The 17,833-nt window shown below is 42.7% G+C and overlaps 1 protein-coding gene across 2 annotated transcripts in view; it reads right to left on the bottom strand.

Moving 5' to 3' along the window:
• Positions 1-17,624, bottom strand: part of stk10 (serine/threonine kinase 10) — a 123,873-nt gene extending 106,249 nt beyond the window's left edge. For both annotated transcript variants that reach the window (XM_078550690.1, XM_078550691.1), the window contains exon 1: positions 17,177-17,624. In XM_078550690.1, the coding sequence (XP_078406816.1) occupies positions 17,177-17,332 (156 nt within the window). In that variant the 5' untranslated portion in view covers positions 17,333-17,624. The remainder of the gene's footprint in view (positions 1-17,176) is intronic.
• Between the last annotated feature and the right edge of the window lie 209 nt (positions 17,625-17,833).

Below are 17,833 nucleotides of genomic sequence, written 5' to 3'. Positions count from 1 at the left end.
CCACTTGATTGGCACCCCATCCACAAACATTCACTCCCTCCACCACTGACGCACAGTGGCAGCAGTGTGCGCCATCTACAAGATGCACTGCAGGAATTCACCAAGGCACCATCAATAGCACCTTCCAAACCCACGACTGCTACCATCTAGAAGGACAAGGGCAGCAGATGCATGGGAACACCCCCACACGCAAGTTCCCTCCCAAGCTACACACCATCCTGACTTGGAAATATCACCGTTTCTTTACTGTTGCTTGGTCAAAATCCTGGATCTCCCTCCCTAACAGCATTGTGGATGTACCTACACCACATGGACTGTGGCAGTGCAATTCACAAGGGCAATTAAGGGCAGGCAGTTAATGCTGGCCTAGCCAGCGATGCCCACATCCCATGAGTGAATAAAAAAGAACTTCAAGTCAAATATATTTCGCAATATATGCACATTGCAAAACAGGAATTTCCTTTTCACTCTCTTAATTGTTGTTTATTCGTTTAATTAGCCAGGACTCGAGAGGCTATGCACAGTCCTTTGTTACAATTTGTTGTAACTACCTTCCCACAAAAATATTGTTCATAATTAAAACTCCAGAGGAAGGGAGCCACTGCCTTATTTGCACATTAAACAAGTGGAATCCAGTACATTAAACAAAAACTGCAAAGACTCCTGCTGCTGCTTGTAGCTACTCCTACCACGAGTTCTGCTGTCATGGTGCGTCACGCTCAACTGTCTTCCACATTCTCACACATCAACTGTAGTTCTTCTGCAAACACTCTGTTACGTGCAACTACACTGAGGTTGACCCCTCTTTCTGCCATCACCACTTTGCCCCCTAGAAGAAATCTCTGTAGATTTTTAGTTCTGAACAAATGACACACTGTTTTCTGGACATCACTTCTTTAAAGAGTTCCTTTTTGTTCTTGCAGATTCAATCATCTCTTCATTTGTCTTATGTTCTGTATATGGAATTTTTAGCATGCATCTTCTATCTACATTTCAAATACCTCAATTCTCTTCCACAGATCTTTATTTATTTTCCAGGTTTCTAAGGCACACAGCAAGGTGGGGAGAATGGAGCATCTTGTGAGCTTTTTCCTTGTTACAAGCTTGAGTTTTCTTGTTGTTGATCCATCCTTCATCTTCACACAATTACTTCTGGCTATCTCTATTATTCATCTAATTTCGGCACCACATTTACCATCTTGTGTTATCATTTGTCCTCAACAGAGAAACTTATGAACTTGTTGTAGTGTGACACCATCCACTTCAATCTTCACTCTAGTTTCTTCTCATGTATTCCTTCTGACTTCCATTGTTTTTGTCTTTTTGGAGTTCATGCTCAATCCACATCCTAAACGTCTAGATTTTGTAGGACCTCTTCTGATTCTGCAAGCGGCACTGCTGTCATCACTGTACCGCAAATTTGTTATGTTCTTGCCTCCAATTTTTACCCCTGGATGTACACCTAATTCTGAGAGTATTTGCTCTGTGTACAGACTGAATAATTTTGGCCATAACACACAGCCTTTCAAAAGCATCTCAAGTGTTAAAACATAGCCCTGCAACAAAGTGTGAATACATTTACACGTCCACTGGACCCATCCTAGTCCCATTTGCCCCACACCCTCTAAAAACAAGTTACTTATTTTAAATTGGTTGGAATGTTAAGCATTCTATGATCTCAGCGATAAATATTTAATAAGATAATGGCCTCAAATTTCCTGTTTATACGTAAAGATTGTTACACTCCACATATTCTTGTCGAGATGGACAAAGTTCAACAGGCCATTTGGTCCAAACTGATAAATAAGTGGTTAAGTGTAGCAATATCACATCACTGGAAGAATCTAGGTAGCACCACTGACCTGCGCTGAGTTACGAAAATTGTGGGGACACAGCTCAGGTGAGCATACCTAGATTAGGCAATACAGATGGGAATGGGGAGAGAGAAAAGGTCAGGTTGTTATGCAGGCCAGAGACAAAGCTAGGTCATTTCAGGCCTATAAGCTTCTAAATTATAAATTAACTGCAGCATACATGTAAATGTAAAGCCTTCTTTTACTCTGGAAAGTCTAGTTATGCCACTCTCCCATAGTTACCTATGTGCAGTGCATCCAATTTCACTAATGACAGGCTGCTAGTTATCCCAGGTGTTTCTGCATAAGCATGATATGCTAGTATTTTAAACGTGTACAGAGACTAATTGGTCTTCATGATCTGATCCAACCTTTTAAAGTTTCAAAAAATGTTAAATCTGATTAATTTGACTTTATAACATCCAATCCCCATGGCAGCATGGCGCTTATGTTACTGGGCCAGTAATCCAGAGGACTAGACTCATGATGTGGAGAAGTTCAAATCCTACCACTGCAGCTGGCAAATTTAAATTTAATTAAATAAATCTGGAATTTTACCCAGTATCAGTAATGGTGACTATGAAGCTACGGAATCCTTGTAAAAAATCTATCTAGTTTGCTAATGTTCTATATGTGATTCCAGACCCCAGCAATGTGGTTGACTTCTTAACTGCCCTCTCAAATGGCCTAGCAAGCTTCTCAATTATGCTCAGGAAGGTAGCTCACCACTACCTTCTCAAGGCAATTAGGGATGGGCTTTCACAAATGAGTAAAAAAAAAATTGGTTGCTGCAAACTTTCAGCATTAAAAACATTTATTAAACTGTGCTTTAACTGTTTAAATATCAAACTGCTACTTATCATTTGTTTGGCTACATTTAACACAAACAGCTTAAACAGGAATTAAGTAATTAGTTACATTATGTTTTTCACTATTCTTCCTGTCTTGTCTTCTTTCTTATCATTTAGAGAACCAAATTCAAAAACATAAAACGAGAATCAGATTGAATCTCCATTTTGACACCAAATAAAACATCATAATCAATAGCTAATTAAATGAAGAAATACATAAAAAACCCAAGGAAGCTCTAACAGACTTGCTAAAAGATGAGACAGAAAATTGACAAGGCAAGTTTTACATTAGCACTGTAGTGCAATAAATCTCACACTGGGAGAGACACTTCATGCCAACACTTAAAGTTTAAGCTGATTTAGAAAATTTGTCACTACTGTTCTCCACCACATGGATATTCTAAACTTCAATTTACTCTTCACGTCTTCTAAGTGTGAAGAGGTCCATGTAGTGGAATCATTGATTTGCCACAGCAAGAGCTTCACAGTAGATCAGTTAAATTTAGAAACAGCTTCATTTTAAATAATGAAGCATCTGTTTGGCTGAAGCTCTCTGTAGAATTCATACAAATATTGTCCCCAAACAATTCATCCATGAGATGCTATGGGCCATCAGCAGCAGTAGAATTGTACTCGAACACAATCTGTAACCTCATGGCCAGGCATATGGCCCACTCTATCATTACCATGAAGCCAGGGGATCAACATTGGTTCAATGAAAAAGCGCAGGAGGGCATGTCAGGAGTAGCACCAGGCATACCCAAAAAGGTGGTGTCAACCTGGTGAAGCTGTAACACAGGACTACTTGCATGCCAAACAGCATAAGCAGCAAGTGATAGACGGGGCTAAGTGATCCCACAACCAACGGATCGAAGTTCTGCAGTCCTACCATATCCAGTCGTGAATGGAAGAGGACAATAAACCAATTCACTGGAGGAGGAGGCTCCACAAATATCCCTATCCTCGATGATGGGGGGGCCCAACACATCAGTGCAAAAGATAAAGCTGAAGCATTTGCTACCATCTTCAGCCAGAAGTGCCGAGTGGATGATCCATCTCGGCCTCGCCTGGAGGTCCCGAGCATCTCCAGCCTTCAGCCAATGCGATTCACTCCACGTGATATCAAGGAACGGCTGAAGGCACTGGGTAGTGCAAAGGCTATGGGCCCTGACAACATTCCAGCAAAAGTACTGAAGACTTGTGCTCCAGAACTTGCTGCGCCCTAGCCAAACTGTTCCAGTTCAGCTACAACACCAGCATCTACCCAGCTACGTGTAAAATTGCCCAGCTATGTCCTGCACACAAAAAGCAAGACAAATCTAACCCGGTCAATTACTGCCCCGTCAGTCTACTCTCGATCATAATTAATGGAAGGGGTCATCAACAGTGCTATCACTGGTGGTGGCACTTGCTTAGCAATAACCTGCTCACTGACGCCCAGTTTGGATTCCGCCAGGGTCACTCAGCTCCTGACCTCATTACAACCTTGGTTCAAACATGGACAAAAGAACTGAACGCAAGAGGTGAGGTGAGAGTGACTGCCCTTGACATCAAGGCCGCATTTGACTGTGTGGCATCAAGGAGCCCTAGCAAAACTGGAGTCAATAGGGATCAAGGGGGATACTATCTGCTGGCTGGAGTCATATCTAGCACAAAGGAAGATGGTTGTGATCGTTGGAGGTCAGTCATCTCAGCTCCAGGACATTGCTGCAGGAGTTCTTCAGGGCAGTGTCCTCAGCCCAACCTGCTTCATCAGTAACCTTCCTTCCATCATAAGGTCAGAAGTGGGGATGTTCGCTGATGATTGCAACGTTCAGCACCATGTGCGACACCTCAGATGCTGAAGCAGTCTATGTCAAAATGCAGCAAGACCTGGACAATATTAAGGCTTGGGATGACAAGTGGCAAGTAATATTTGTGCCACACAAGTGCCAGGCAATGACCATCTCCAACAACAGAGAATCCAACCATCACCCCATGACATTCAATGGCATCACCATCACTGAATCCCCCACCACCAACATCCTGGGGGTTTACCATTGACCGGAAGCGGAGCTAGACTAGCTTTGTATAAATACTCTGGCTACAAGAGCAGATCAGAGGCTAGGAGTTGTGTGACAAGTAACTCACCTCCTGACTCCCAAAGCCTGTCCACCATCTACAAGGCACAAGTCAGGAGTGTGATGGAATACTCTCCACTTGCCTGGGTGAGTGCAGCTCCCACAGCACTCAAGAAGCTTGATACCGTCCAGGACAAAGCTGCCCGCTTGATTGACACCACATCCACAAACATTCACTCCCTCCACCATCGACGCACAGTAGCAGCAGTGTGTACCGTCTACAAGATGCACAACAGGAATTCACCAAGGATCTTTAGACAGCACCTTCCAAACACATGACCATTATCATCTAGAAGGACAACGGCAACAGATAGATGGGAACAGCACCACCCGGAAGTTCTGTCCAAGTCACTCATCATCCTCATTTAGAAATAGATCACCATTACATCACTGTCGCTGGGTCAAAATCCTGGAACTCCCTTCCTAACAGCACTGTGGGTGTACGTACACCACATGGACTGCAGCGGTTCAAGAAGGCAGCTCACCACCACCTTAAGGGCAACTAAGGATGGGCGATAAGTGCAGGCCCAGCCAGTGAAGCCCACATCCCGTGAATGAATAAAAAAGTCCATACCATATATACTTTTACTTCTAAATAATCAGAGCTCTTTCAAAAGTGGGCTCAGAATGCTAGCAAAAACAATTGTCTAATCGACATCTTCAAAGCCCAGATTTGGGGGTAGTGGTCAGGGTGGAAAATAGAGTTATCGGGCTGGAGGCAGATACAGACAAAGTGATGTCATGAATGGATTAAAACACAAGGATGAGAATTTTATCTGGAAGTGTAGGGCTGGAAGCCAATGTAAATCAGCAAGGATGGATGAGCAGATCTTGGTGTAGGATATAGGCAGCAGAGTTTTGGATGAACTGCAGTTTTTAAAACATGGAGGCCAGCAGGGGAGCACTGGAATTATTGAGCTTGAAGGTCACAAAAGCATTGACAATTTCAGCAGAAGATTGGACAGGCATAGGCAGAACAAGCTGATTTTACAGAGCGGGAGATAGGCTGTCTTCACAAGACAGAGGATTTGGAGTCAAATAGGAAAAGAATTGCAAACCTCAGTTTCATTGTGACCATGGGGAGGATAGAATCAGAGGCAAGAGTTTGGGGCGGGGGCCAGGATGGTTTCCTTCTTCCAATGTTTAACTGAAAAAAATTGCAGCTCATCCAAGATTACACGTCAGCAACTAGTTTGACGACAGAGGCAGTGGGAGGATGGAGAGAGGCAACAGAGAGGGAAAGCTAAGTGTTATCAGCCTATATGTGGAAGTTCATCCAATGTCTGAAGATGATGCTGCCAAGGGGCAGCATTTGGCAAGGAAGACGAGCAGGCTGAGGATCTTTGGGGAACCCTAGAGATAATGGCAGGAAAAAAAACATTCCTGGAGATGGTCCAGTTATAATTTAATGTCAAAGATCACAGAGGCAGGAGAGGGAAAATGCACCATGTTTTTTTTTAAAACTCATTCACGGGATGTGGTCTTCGCTGGCTGGGCCAGCATTTATTGCCCATTGCCCTTGAGAAGGTGGTGGTGAGCTGCCTTCTTGAACCATTGCAGTCCAAGTGGTGTAGGCACATCCACAGTGCTGTTAGGAAAGGGGTTCCAGGATTTTGACCCAGCAACAGTGAAGGAATGGCGATATATTTCCAAGTCAGGATGGTGATTGACTTAGAAGGAACTTACCGGTGGTGCTGTTCCCATCTATCTGCCCTGCCCTTGTCCTTTTAGGTGGTGGTGGTCGTGGGTTTGGAAGGTGTTGTCTAAGGAGCCTTGATGAATTCCTGTAGTGCACCTTTTAGATCATACACACTGCTGCTACTGTTTGTCAGTGGAGGGAATGAATGTTTGTGGATGTGATGCCAATCAAGTGGGCTGCTTTGTCCTGTACTGTGTCGAACTTCTTGAGTGTCGTGGGAGCTGCATTCATCCAGGCAAGTGTGGAGTATTCCATCACTCCTGACTTGTGCCTTGTAGATGGTAGACAGGCTTTGGGGATTCAGGTGAGTTACTCACTGCAGGATTCCTAGCCTCTGACTGCTCTTGTAACAACAGTATTTATATGGCTAGCCCAGTTCAGCTTCCAGTCAATGGTAACCCCCCCCAGGATGTTGGAGGTGGGGGATTCAGTGATGGTAATGCCATTGAACATCAAGGGGAAATGGCTACATTCTCTCTTGTCAGAGATGGTCATTGCCTGGCACTTGTCTGGTGCCAATGTTACTTGCCACTTGTCAGCCCAAGCCTTAATATTGTCCAGGTCCTGCTGCATTTGGACATGGACTGGTTTCAGTATCTGAGTCGTCGCAAATGGTGCTGAACATTGTGCAATCATCAGCAAAGATCCCCACTTCTGACGTTATGATGGAAGGAAGGTCATTGATGAAGCAGCTGAAGATGGTTGGGCCAAGGACACGACCCTGAGAAACTCCTCCAGTGATGTCCTGGAGGTAAGCTGACTGAACAACAACCACAACCTTTGTGCTAGGTATGACTCCAGCCAGTGGAGAGTTTTCCCCCTAATTCCCATGGTCATAGAGGAAGGCACTTGTGGCTTTCATCTGGGCCAGTTAAGTGTGGAAAGCTGATTGGAGAGATTCAGCATGGAACTGCAGGAAATATCAGAAAAGATTTGACAGGCAACACATTCAAAGACTGGAGAAGACAGGGAAGCTGGAGATGGGGGCTGCAGTTTGAAGAACAAAGGGGGCCAGCAGGGGTTCATTCCTGGAGGGATGGAACCATTTACAATGTCAGCTGGCATGGGGGCCAAGGATAGAGGCCAAGTGGTCAGCATTTCAGTGGCATGGAATCAAAGATGCAGAGAGAGAAGTCTTATAGACAAGATAAGCTTGGAGGTTTACATTCAAAAGTGTCTTTTTAATAAAACAATTCACTTAAGACGTTGGCACAACGGCTGATCAACACTATGCTAATTAAGACAGCGCTCTAAGAATATCTCAGAGCAGAATACAAGTGGTACATTCCCCAAGGCAGACTCACTGTTAAAAATTGTTGCCCATTACCTTATAAGCTCATGAGCTCCATCAACTAATGACTCATACATGAGAACTTGACTTGCTTTACAGGTTCATAACCAAAATACAAATAAATGCAGCATCTTAGGACAACTTGGAGTAGCTTTTGTCATCAATTGTTAACATAGAACTGAGTTCATGTTCTGACAAAACCAGTGTAATTTGAGGCAATTTGCAGCAAGATATACAATTTTAGGTTCAAGTGTAATTAGACTAAACTGGCCTCGCCATCGCATTGGTGATCAAGAGAAACAGCAACAGCGGAGTGGGATCAGGTTACCCCACCATAGACTCTGAGCCAAATATTGTGAGGTTCTTTGGCCCAGGAGGAACCACTAGATGAAAAAGGGATCAACGGCATAGAATATGAGGGTGCAATCCTTGCTGCCCAGATAACATTTTCCTTACAACAAATAAATTCGCAATCATATAATCGGGAGGAAAGGGGAAATGAAGTCAGGTGCCAAAATGAAACGTTTTAGATCCAATCTGTGCTAAAACCATTTCATGATAACATTTATATAGAATGCTTAATGCAATAAAAGTTGCCATGACGCTACAAAGGAATATTATAAAACAAAATTTAATGCCAAGTCATTGAAGGAGGTATTGGGCAGATGATCAAAAGCTTTGTTAAGAGATAGGCATTAAGGAGCACCTTGAAAGAAGACATGCAGAGCGGTTTAGGGAGGGAATTCCAGAGCCTTGGTGGTTGAAAGGCCAGCCACTAATGGTGAAACAATAAAATCAGGGATGCTTAAGAGTGAAGAACTAGAAGAGATGAGATTTCTCATGAGGGCTGTGGAGCTTGAGGAGATTACTGAGATGGGAAGGAGTGAGGCCATGGAGCATTTGAAAACAAAGCTAAGAATTTAAAATCGAGACGTGCTTAACCAGGAGCCAATGTAGGATAGCAATCACAGTGATGGATGAATGGATCTGGGTGTGAGTAAGGACACAGCCAAATTCTGCATGGCCTCAAGCTTAGAGAGGATAGAATGTAAGAGGCCATTCAGGATTGCATTGGAAAGCTCAAGGTAATACATAGATAAACAAGAGAAGTATATTATGTGCAAAATCAAGAGGGTAATGGAACAATAAAGTACAAGTGCAATCTTAATAATTAGCATCAAACATTCTTCTCAGGCATTTGGATCTGAAACTATTTGAAATTTTGAATAGCCCAGCATAATGTGAAATGTACAAAAAAACCTTACAAGTGAAACAAGAGAAGTGCCCTCTCAATTGGGGACCAGTCTTCACTGTATTTCAGACGTTTGATGGGTCTCTGTGTTCCAACTTAGAAGACCATTTTCCTGACTCCCGTGCTGCGCCCCCATCAAACAAATTGGGGTTCTCAATAATAAATAAAATGGGAGAAATGTATTTTCTTTCCAAATGAAAGATTTAAAAGTAGGAGAAATTAAATGATTCATCACTTCAAATCCTCAATGTTCTAATGATTGCATAATTATGTAAACCATTTGTCAAGCTTAAGCACAGGATCCCCAGTCACCATGCATAATGTACTGTCTAGTGTACATGACAATGCCAATCAAACAACCTTTCTTTTAAAAAAAAGGGTCATATACCTCAGTTGCCTCAATTCTCAGTGTACAGTATCTTTGCAATATTTTCCAAACCTGCAGCTCAGCTGGGTATTTATGATTAGTAGAGGAAAGATTTTGGATCAACTTTGCTCAGGGAATAAAAATGCCATTAGGCCATGTAGACATTTGTTTGAACATGACCCAGCCAATTAAGCATGCGACTGGAAGACCACCATTTCACGTATGATGTGTTGAATACTTGCTGAGGACTGGCTCTAAGTCTCAGTTACTCTTTGATACCTCACTGAAAGGCTATCTTTCTTTTTGTTTTTATTCATATGGCTGGGGAAGCAGTTATAGTTTGATGTCGTGGTTCAATGGCTCCAGTTGATGCAGTGTGAATGGTTGTGATGCCACCAAGAATGGGTCTCTCAGGGCAGATGTTCAGGATATGGGCAATGGTCTGACCGGGTGGTGACAGTCACAATTTGAGCAGCTCATGATGTTCCACTTGTGGAGGAAGTGGCCACATCTTCCCCAGGCCGTCCTCAAGCGGTTCAGGGCTGTCCAGATTTTCCATGGATGGCTGAAACCTGGGAATTCACCACTTGAGTCAGTTACCAGGTTTCAGTTGATGTTTGTGATCAATCAGAAGGTGTGCCAGCGAGAGATGGGGCTGTCATCAGTTTGCAGGGTATTGTGTGTGTTCCAGTTGGAGCCATGGGATTTGAATGCATGGTTTCTTATTTTGAGATTCTGCCTCAGGAAAATGTTTTCTTGGTGAGCTCAGGCAATGATCAGCAGCATGTACTTCTCCATTGAGGAAGTGTTTGGATGCTTCCAACAGGGTCTCTGCACACCAATCCATATCTGAATCCTGAAACACTCCACTAGCCACCTAGTGAGACCCCCCCACCCCCAACTCCAAAAAGCCAATCCGAAACTCAGGACTAGAGACATCAATTAGCTGAGTAAATAATCAAACCTGGGACCTTCACAGTTTCTATGGCTCAGTTACTCATCAGCCAAATGATGAGAACAGCAATGAATGTCTTATTTACTACAGACTGTGCAGATGATTTCAATGCTGGACAACCTCAGTAGGAGAGCAACAAATGTGCTTTAAATCAGTTTGAAATGTCAAATTAAGGCACAATGTCTTTGAAGATTTAAAATTTGAAAGCACTTCCAAGTCTCAGATATAGCCACTAATTAACAACAGGGATTGGAGAAGTTAGGCTTCTTACACTGATCTACAGTTAATTCAAAAGCACGAGTGCTATGCACACAGCAATATTTGGATAAATGTTATTCCGCTTTCTGTCTGGCCTTACAGAAATTCCTTATAAAAGTGTTTATCATTACCCAGATTTTAATGGCAACTGTTCAGGTAGTGTTTGTTTCACTTGAGGCAACGGCAGGATGCAATTATATTGATAGTCTCTTTCATAAGTGATTCTGGCAGTTTAAATACTGTGTTTTAAACCCACAATCTTTATTATTACAGATGCAAACAGAGGACTAATCGTGAATGGATAATCTGTGATGCAGACATGCATTCAATGCTCATCTGCCACACAGAGCTACTCGCATTGTATACAGAATAGTTTCTTGTCGACATGCACTCTTGATAACAGCTGTTAGATTGAAAAAGGAAACTTTTTAAAATCAAATCCTTTTGTAATTACATTTACAACCAGTATGAGAATTAAGCCACACATATTAGAAACCTAGAACAGAGGAAGGTCATTCAGCCCAATGAGTCTGTGCTGGCTCTTTCAAAGGACAATCCAATTAGTCCCACTCCCCTATGATTTGCCAATATTCCTGCAATTTTTTATCCAAAGTTTTCATCCAATTGTCTTTTAAAGGTTACTTTACTATTGAATCTGTATCCACCACTCTCAGGTGTTACATTCCAAATTTTAACCACTCGTTGCTTTTAAAAAAACATTTCTTCATGCTGCCTCTGGGTCTTTTGCCAATTACCTTAAATCTGCACCTTTTCATTATCAACCTTTCAGCCACTGAAAACAGTTTCTCTCTGAAATCATTAACAGTTTAAATGGGGCAAATAAACACCTGTCACTTCTCCCTTCAGCCTGTGCTTTTCTAAAGAGAGCACAACCCCATTTTGACTATCCACACAACTGTAATCTTTCATCCTTGGAACCATTCTGGTAACCTGCACTGTTAACACATTGCCAAACACGATGGTATAATAAAAAAATCTTAAATTATATATTAAACACATGAAGAATCACTTTTGCATCTGTTTAAAGTCAGCCACTCAAAGTTCAATTTAGCATGAGGCCCATATACTGCAGTCCCAATTTCAAATCTGAACTTTCAACCAGCAATGCAAGTAATACTGAAGAAACCGACCAGAAATTGTGACAGACAATAGTCTAACAATTCAAACTAGAATTTTTTTTATACTAAACCCAGCCAAATTCAAATGAATTGCCTTTTCAAGCTGTCCCAATTAATGGGCCAGGTTACTGCTGAACTCACAAAAATGAAGTTTGTTTTTCGTTATGTCCACCTCAACAGCAACACTGGTACCCCATCAAAGGAGTGTGAAAGAGGTACTGTTGGCCTGAAATGAAATGTACTTTATTCCTTCAACCACCCACCTAACCTATTCTAAAATGGCCTCTGCTTCATCACTTACTTCAGTACTTCATTTTAGAGTTTCATCAACTTCTGTGTAACAACAATTTTGTCTGTCTTAAATCTTTTATATTCAATCTTCTGTCTACACGCCCTTATTCTAGAGCCTTCAATCACTAGAAACAGTCTATTCCTATCTACTCTGTCCCATCACTTCACAATTTTAAATGCCTCCAAATAGTCTTTAATCCTCACAGTTCTTAAAAAAAACACAACCCCAATTTTCCAAATCTTTCTTCCGATTTGTATTCCCTCAGACCAGACAACATCTTAACTGAATCTACACTGTACCCTCTCTATAGATAGTTTATTGATGCAATAACGTGGATCCCAAAACTGCACACAGTACTCTAACTGTGGTCTGACTAAGAGACTTTTAGGCAAGTGTTATGGTATTTAAAAAAAAATCCAAAACCAACTTTTAACTTGAAGTGGAGAAAAATACTGTTACTAGGGTGGGGCTTCAGTGAACAAGTTCTAAGAGAGCTAAGAATAACCTGCACTGTACTCTCAACTGCAGAGTGGCATACTGGTTGCTGCGGTAGCTGCATTCTTGCTGCACAAGGTATTACAGTGAATTATTTTGGTGGCGTAAGGGTAATTAATTACCCTCAAAATCTCTAGATAATTACAGATGAGGAAGACCGTACAGCATATCTTAACTCGTCCAATCATTTCTTAAATGAAAGAAGCGTTTTGTTTCCACTACTCCATCAGGAGTTTGTGGCACACTGATGAATTTCCTGGGGGTGAATTTTACAGGGGGGAGGGGGCGCCACACGTATTCCTCGCTCACCCTCCCGGCTCACGAGTTGGTTGGCACCTCGCTGGCTTTCAAACAGGCTGCCCCGCAGTGATAATATAATAACAAGGTGAGAGTGGAATTTCTGCCCCTCAGGCACAAAAGTCCTGCCCTCAAGAGCTGCGGCCAAACTGTTTGGTTGGCAGCTGAGTAGCCCAGCAGCCAGGACACAGTAGCGGCCACCGCTGGGATTACAAACAGCCCTGAGAAGGAAGAAGATGAATACTGGACTTCAAAGTAAGTCTTGGAATTTTGTTTGGGGAGGGATCGGGATCCTAGGCAAGGAAGAGGGCACAGAGGACCTCTCCCCCACCCCAAAGGTGGTACACCTATCCCTCTCTTCCCATCTTTTAGCCCAAGCTTTAAAGTTGCGGGCTGGCCACCTTGCTTCCGTCTTACCCTGTTCAATGTATTATGACGACAAAGGCAGAATGAGGTCCTTTAAGTGGCCTTTAATTGGCAACTTAAGGGCCTCAATAGGCCTAAGAGCGGGCAGCTGCTTGGCACCATACCCACCTCCATACAATGGGGACAGCTCGGGAAGGGGGTGGGCTCGCCACCTACTTTATTTTACACACAGTGCTGCCTTTAAATATGCTGGCAGTGGGCCGTAAAATCCCAACACCCGATATCAGTCCTAAAATTACCTTTTACACATTTGAACCTGTGTCCCCAGTTATACACACTCAATTTAACTTTCTGGGCTTATATTTTCTATGCCCTTCTCTATATAACCACCTTTAAGTTGCCTTTTTTTTAAAGCTGAACATTCAAGTCAATGTAGCCTTTTCTCACAGATCAAATCCTGGCTCTGGGTATTAATTTCATGGTTATTCTCTGTACTGCCTCAGCACTAGTACGCCTCTTGTTTCTCAGCAACTAGAATTGAATGCACTACTTAAGGCATGACCTGACCAGACACTAATAAAATTTGATGATTACCTCCTCTAATTTGTATTCTACTATTTCTGCAATGATGTTCATAGTACAATTACCTTCACTGTTTGCTGCTCTGCATTTTCTAGGCATGTTTAGCGTCAGGTCTCTTTCAGCTGCAACCTTTTTCCCATACTCAGAATTTAAAAGTACAACTAGTCATGAAACTTATTCTCTGTTCCCTAGAACTCAAAGTTCAGCCCAGTAGATACAAGCACGACATGCTGCCCTGACCCACGAGGACCAGTTCAGTTATAAGTTCCAACACTGCATTGTGCTAAGTTAGCTGACCCCTGTCAATGCAACAATGAAGCTGAACTGGGTTATACTATCTCCATGCTCAGGGAAAGATTAAAAATAGACACCAGCTTTTCTGCTTCTGATCATCCAGTAAACTGCTGTAAGATCCATGCATCAGCATGAGCTGAGTAAGACAGGTGCACTATCTGCCCTCAGCCCCATTGACCCCAGTCAAATAGCTTGCCAACACCAAAATGTAAAATGGTCTCCGGAGTCACGAGGTACTATGAAGTGTGACATGACTGGTGGCACTCTCAGCATCATACACTTATAATGAAGAAATAGAAAGAAAACTAACAACACCTCCTGACTTCATTGGGGATTTAATATTAACAAATTTGAGAATAGTTAATTGACAGTTAGTTTATGGTGATCAATTGAGCAAGGAAAATACATTACTAATCTTAGCAGCACTCCTCGATAAATTGGTAAACATCATAGGCACAAATATACTTCAGGGAAGGCTCATTAAAAGAGCCTCTTTAAATAAAGTTCAGTTATGATATGCAAGTAAAGCTTAATTATTTAAAACTTTAATATGCTAACATCTGTTATCCCATATACTCAGCCTCAATCAGTCTTTTCCATGCTTAGAGCAGAGTAGAATAAAATAAACATGTGATGGTTAAGAAGCCCTCAACTTAAAATGACACTTCAGTTCAGCAACATATGGCCTCATGAGCAAGTTTTGGGCTCATAATACTTCAATATCATAACATGCCAAAGCATAAGCACAACCCCAACCACCCCAGCAGATGATCTCAAACCATCCTGTATTTTTATAAGCATTTTAAAACATGCTGAGCAAATTTACCCATTTTGTGCTCACTCATTTACCGCTTAAGTTCACATCATTCCATTCTCAAATGATCATGTGTCATGCAGTTAGTAATAATTTTACTCTTCTTAGTTACAATGAATAATCAAATTTCCCCAATTACTGTGGCAGAAACTTCTGTTGCAGGTACAATTACATGTAGCATTAAACATATGCAAAAGCCAAGATAATTTCAATCACCTATTGGCACTATTAAGTTCACAACTTAAACAGTTTTCATTGTACATAATGACTTGACATTTTTCTCCTTTCCATCAATCCACATATAGTACATACACGCATCACTCCACAGCTAGGTCAAGGGATCTGTTCCACCAACAGATTCTGAATGCTTAAATCATTTATCCCAAAATCCTCTCTGCAGTCTTTTAGCACAAGGGTTTAATTTAAAATAAATAGCTCCAAAAATAGTGGGGAGAGGAATCCAAAAATGTTCATATACTGGTATACAATGGCAAAATCTCATGGTCAAAATGTTTACAGCCTCCTTCCTACTGGTTTCTGCTACACCACATTAACACAGCTCTTCTGTTCATGACATGATAGATCATGAATTCAATATATGGGGAAAAAAAGAAATACAAAATCACATCCTACCACTGAGCTGCCCAGCCCATATGGTCATCCCATCAACACAAAATATAGAAGGGAAATCTTCAAGGTAAATTTCTGACAATCTCTATAACAGACAGAAATCAACAATTCAGATCAGCTGCTGTTCAACTGCAAAAATTCCTAAATTTCATTCACAATCTTTCTCATGTTAGGTAAAGCCTTGAAATTCTTCGGAAAACAATTTAACATTAAAAGAGTGCAGATGCCACAGATCCACCGTTGCCCACTGTCACTTAAGTAAAGAATGAGGTTCCCATGATGATCCAAGGCACTTCAAACACAATTAACTACTTCTGGAGTGCAGTCACTAATGTAGCAAAACTGAGCAGCCAATTTACACACATTAAACAAAGATGATCTGTCTCTGGGTTTCTTAGAGGGAAGAATAGTGCTTTGACAGCCTTTACAGAGTCACCGTGACAAGTGGACAGGGCCTCTTCAAAATCTCATCCAAAAGACTGTACCTTGAACAATACTACACTAAAATCAGTCAGCAGTGGAGCTTGAACTCAATGCTACATGCCAGTGAATAAATCTGACTTTGAGAATTGATAACAATGCACATCCACAAAGCTACTGATATGGAAAATGAGGTGCTTACTGCTGTGGTCCAATGTGGCAGACACAACAGGGTCTTTGGCTTTTGAGCAGCAGGCATCTGAAGACCAATAACTGAGGATAAATATAAAGAGAGCTAAGGGCATTAGGTCACCCCCATAGGACGAGAACAAAAAAAAGTAAATATAAAAACTGAATGGTGAACAGTTCTGTTTGGTCAAAGCACGATGTGAACCTGGCAGTACAGCTCAAATCTCCCAGCTCCAAATAAGGTGGTATGAGGCTCAGTATCTTTCGTTTCTACTCTTAAGTTTACTTATAAAGGCTCTCGAAAGTCCTCGCCATGTGTTAAGATGTGGACAAGTTCAGCCATTCTCCGGATTACCTTCCCCAAACCACATCAAGAGTGAGGCTTCACTCTAAGATATTAAGAGGGAATTTACTGACCACTTTTCACACCAAGTGCGTCAGCCGGAAGCTGTCTAAAACTCTCAGCCTCAAGATTAGCAGCAAAACAGAGCAGCATGGTTACCAAGATTTTGCGGAACATTTTCTAAATATCCCAGTCTCATTATGAAAAGCCGGATACCAAACAAAGAATGCGCTGCCTTCCGCCAGTAAATTGTCAGGGACGTGAACAAGCGATCAGGGAGAGAGAAAGTGCACTTCTGCTTTAAACCCTCCCAAATAACTCATTTCAAAAGTAACAAGATTATTTCACAGAAAGTAAACGCGTGTAACATAGTTACACATGAAAAGCTCGGTATTAATCCTTCGCACAGATGCGTTCCCCACCACCCCGCCGCCGCCACCAAAAAAAACAACTCCCCATAAGATGTGGAAAGGAAGAAAGCCATCGTGATTAAGAAAGAGATGGGTGGCAACAACATCTTTGATCGTCAAGAATGTGGAACAAAGTTTAGTGAAAGCTGAAAAAAGAGAAGCTCCGCTCAGCGACACCGAACATGCAGAGGCTGAGGGGGAAAAGTCACCAAACTAGAGCTATCAGCTCAGGCAAAAAGTAAAGCTGTTGCCTCCTCACCTTGTAAACCTTGCCGAAGGCGCCATCGCCCAGCTCCCCGATCACTTGCCAGCTCTCCTCCGGGTTGCAGTCCCTGCGGACATGTTCGTATTGTTTGCATTTCTTCTTCTCAAAAGTGGAAAGTCTCAAAATCCTTTTGAAGTTGGCGAAAGCCATCCCTCAGCCAGGAGAGGAAGACACGAGGATCAGCGAGAGGATGGCGGAGGGTGTGGGGGAAAGAACAGGAAGCCGGCAATCTGTGGCAGTGAATCCTCCTCCTCAGCCCAGGGGAGACCTCCCTCCCTCCCTGCCGGGGGCCGCCTACACTCACTCAGTCACCCGACTACTCCCATCCTCCTCAAACTCCCAGCAAGTGTTGAACTCCACAGCAAACTTCCCAACTGTATCTGATAATGAGTGAGTGCAGTGTTAGTGTCAGCGACCACTACACACCCTGCACCCCAACTCCATCCACCTGCCGGCTTCCGAAACACTGTCCATCACTTTAAATAAACTACGCCCGCCCCGCCTCCTGCTCCCTGCCACGCCCCCTGCTCCCCGCCCCGCCTCCTGCTCCCCGCCCATTGGTCGCCATTCACCGCGTCCTGCCTCCTGCTCAGCGCTTATTGGTCCATTGCCGCCGCGCCCTGCCTCTTGCTGCGCGCCCATTAGCCCACT

This window comes from Cetorhinus maximus, chromosome 10 (assembly GCF_964194155.1).
Source record: "Cetorhinus maximus chromosome 10, sCetMax3.hap1.1, whole genome shotgun sequence".
Classification (NCBI taxonomy): domain Eukaryota; kingdom Metazoa; phylum Chordata; class Chondrichthyes; order Lamniformes; family Cetorhinidae; genus Cetorhinus; species Cetorhinus maximus.
The sequence above is the reverse complement of the archived record's forward strand: the minus strand, read 5'-3'. Positions and strand labels throughout refer to the sequence as shown.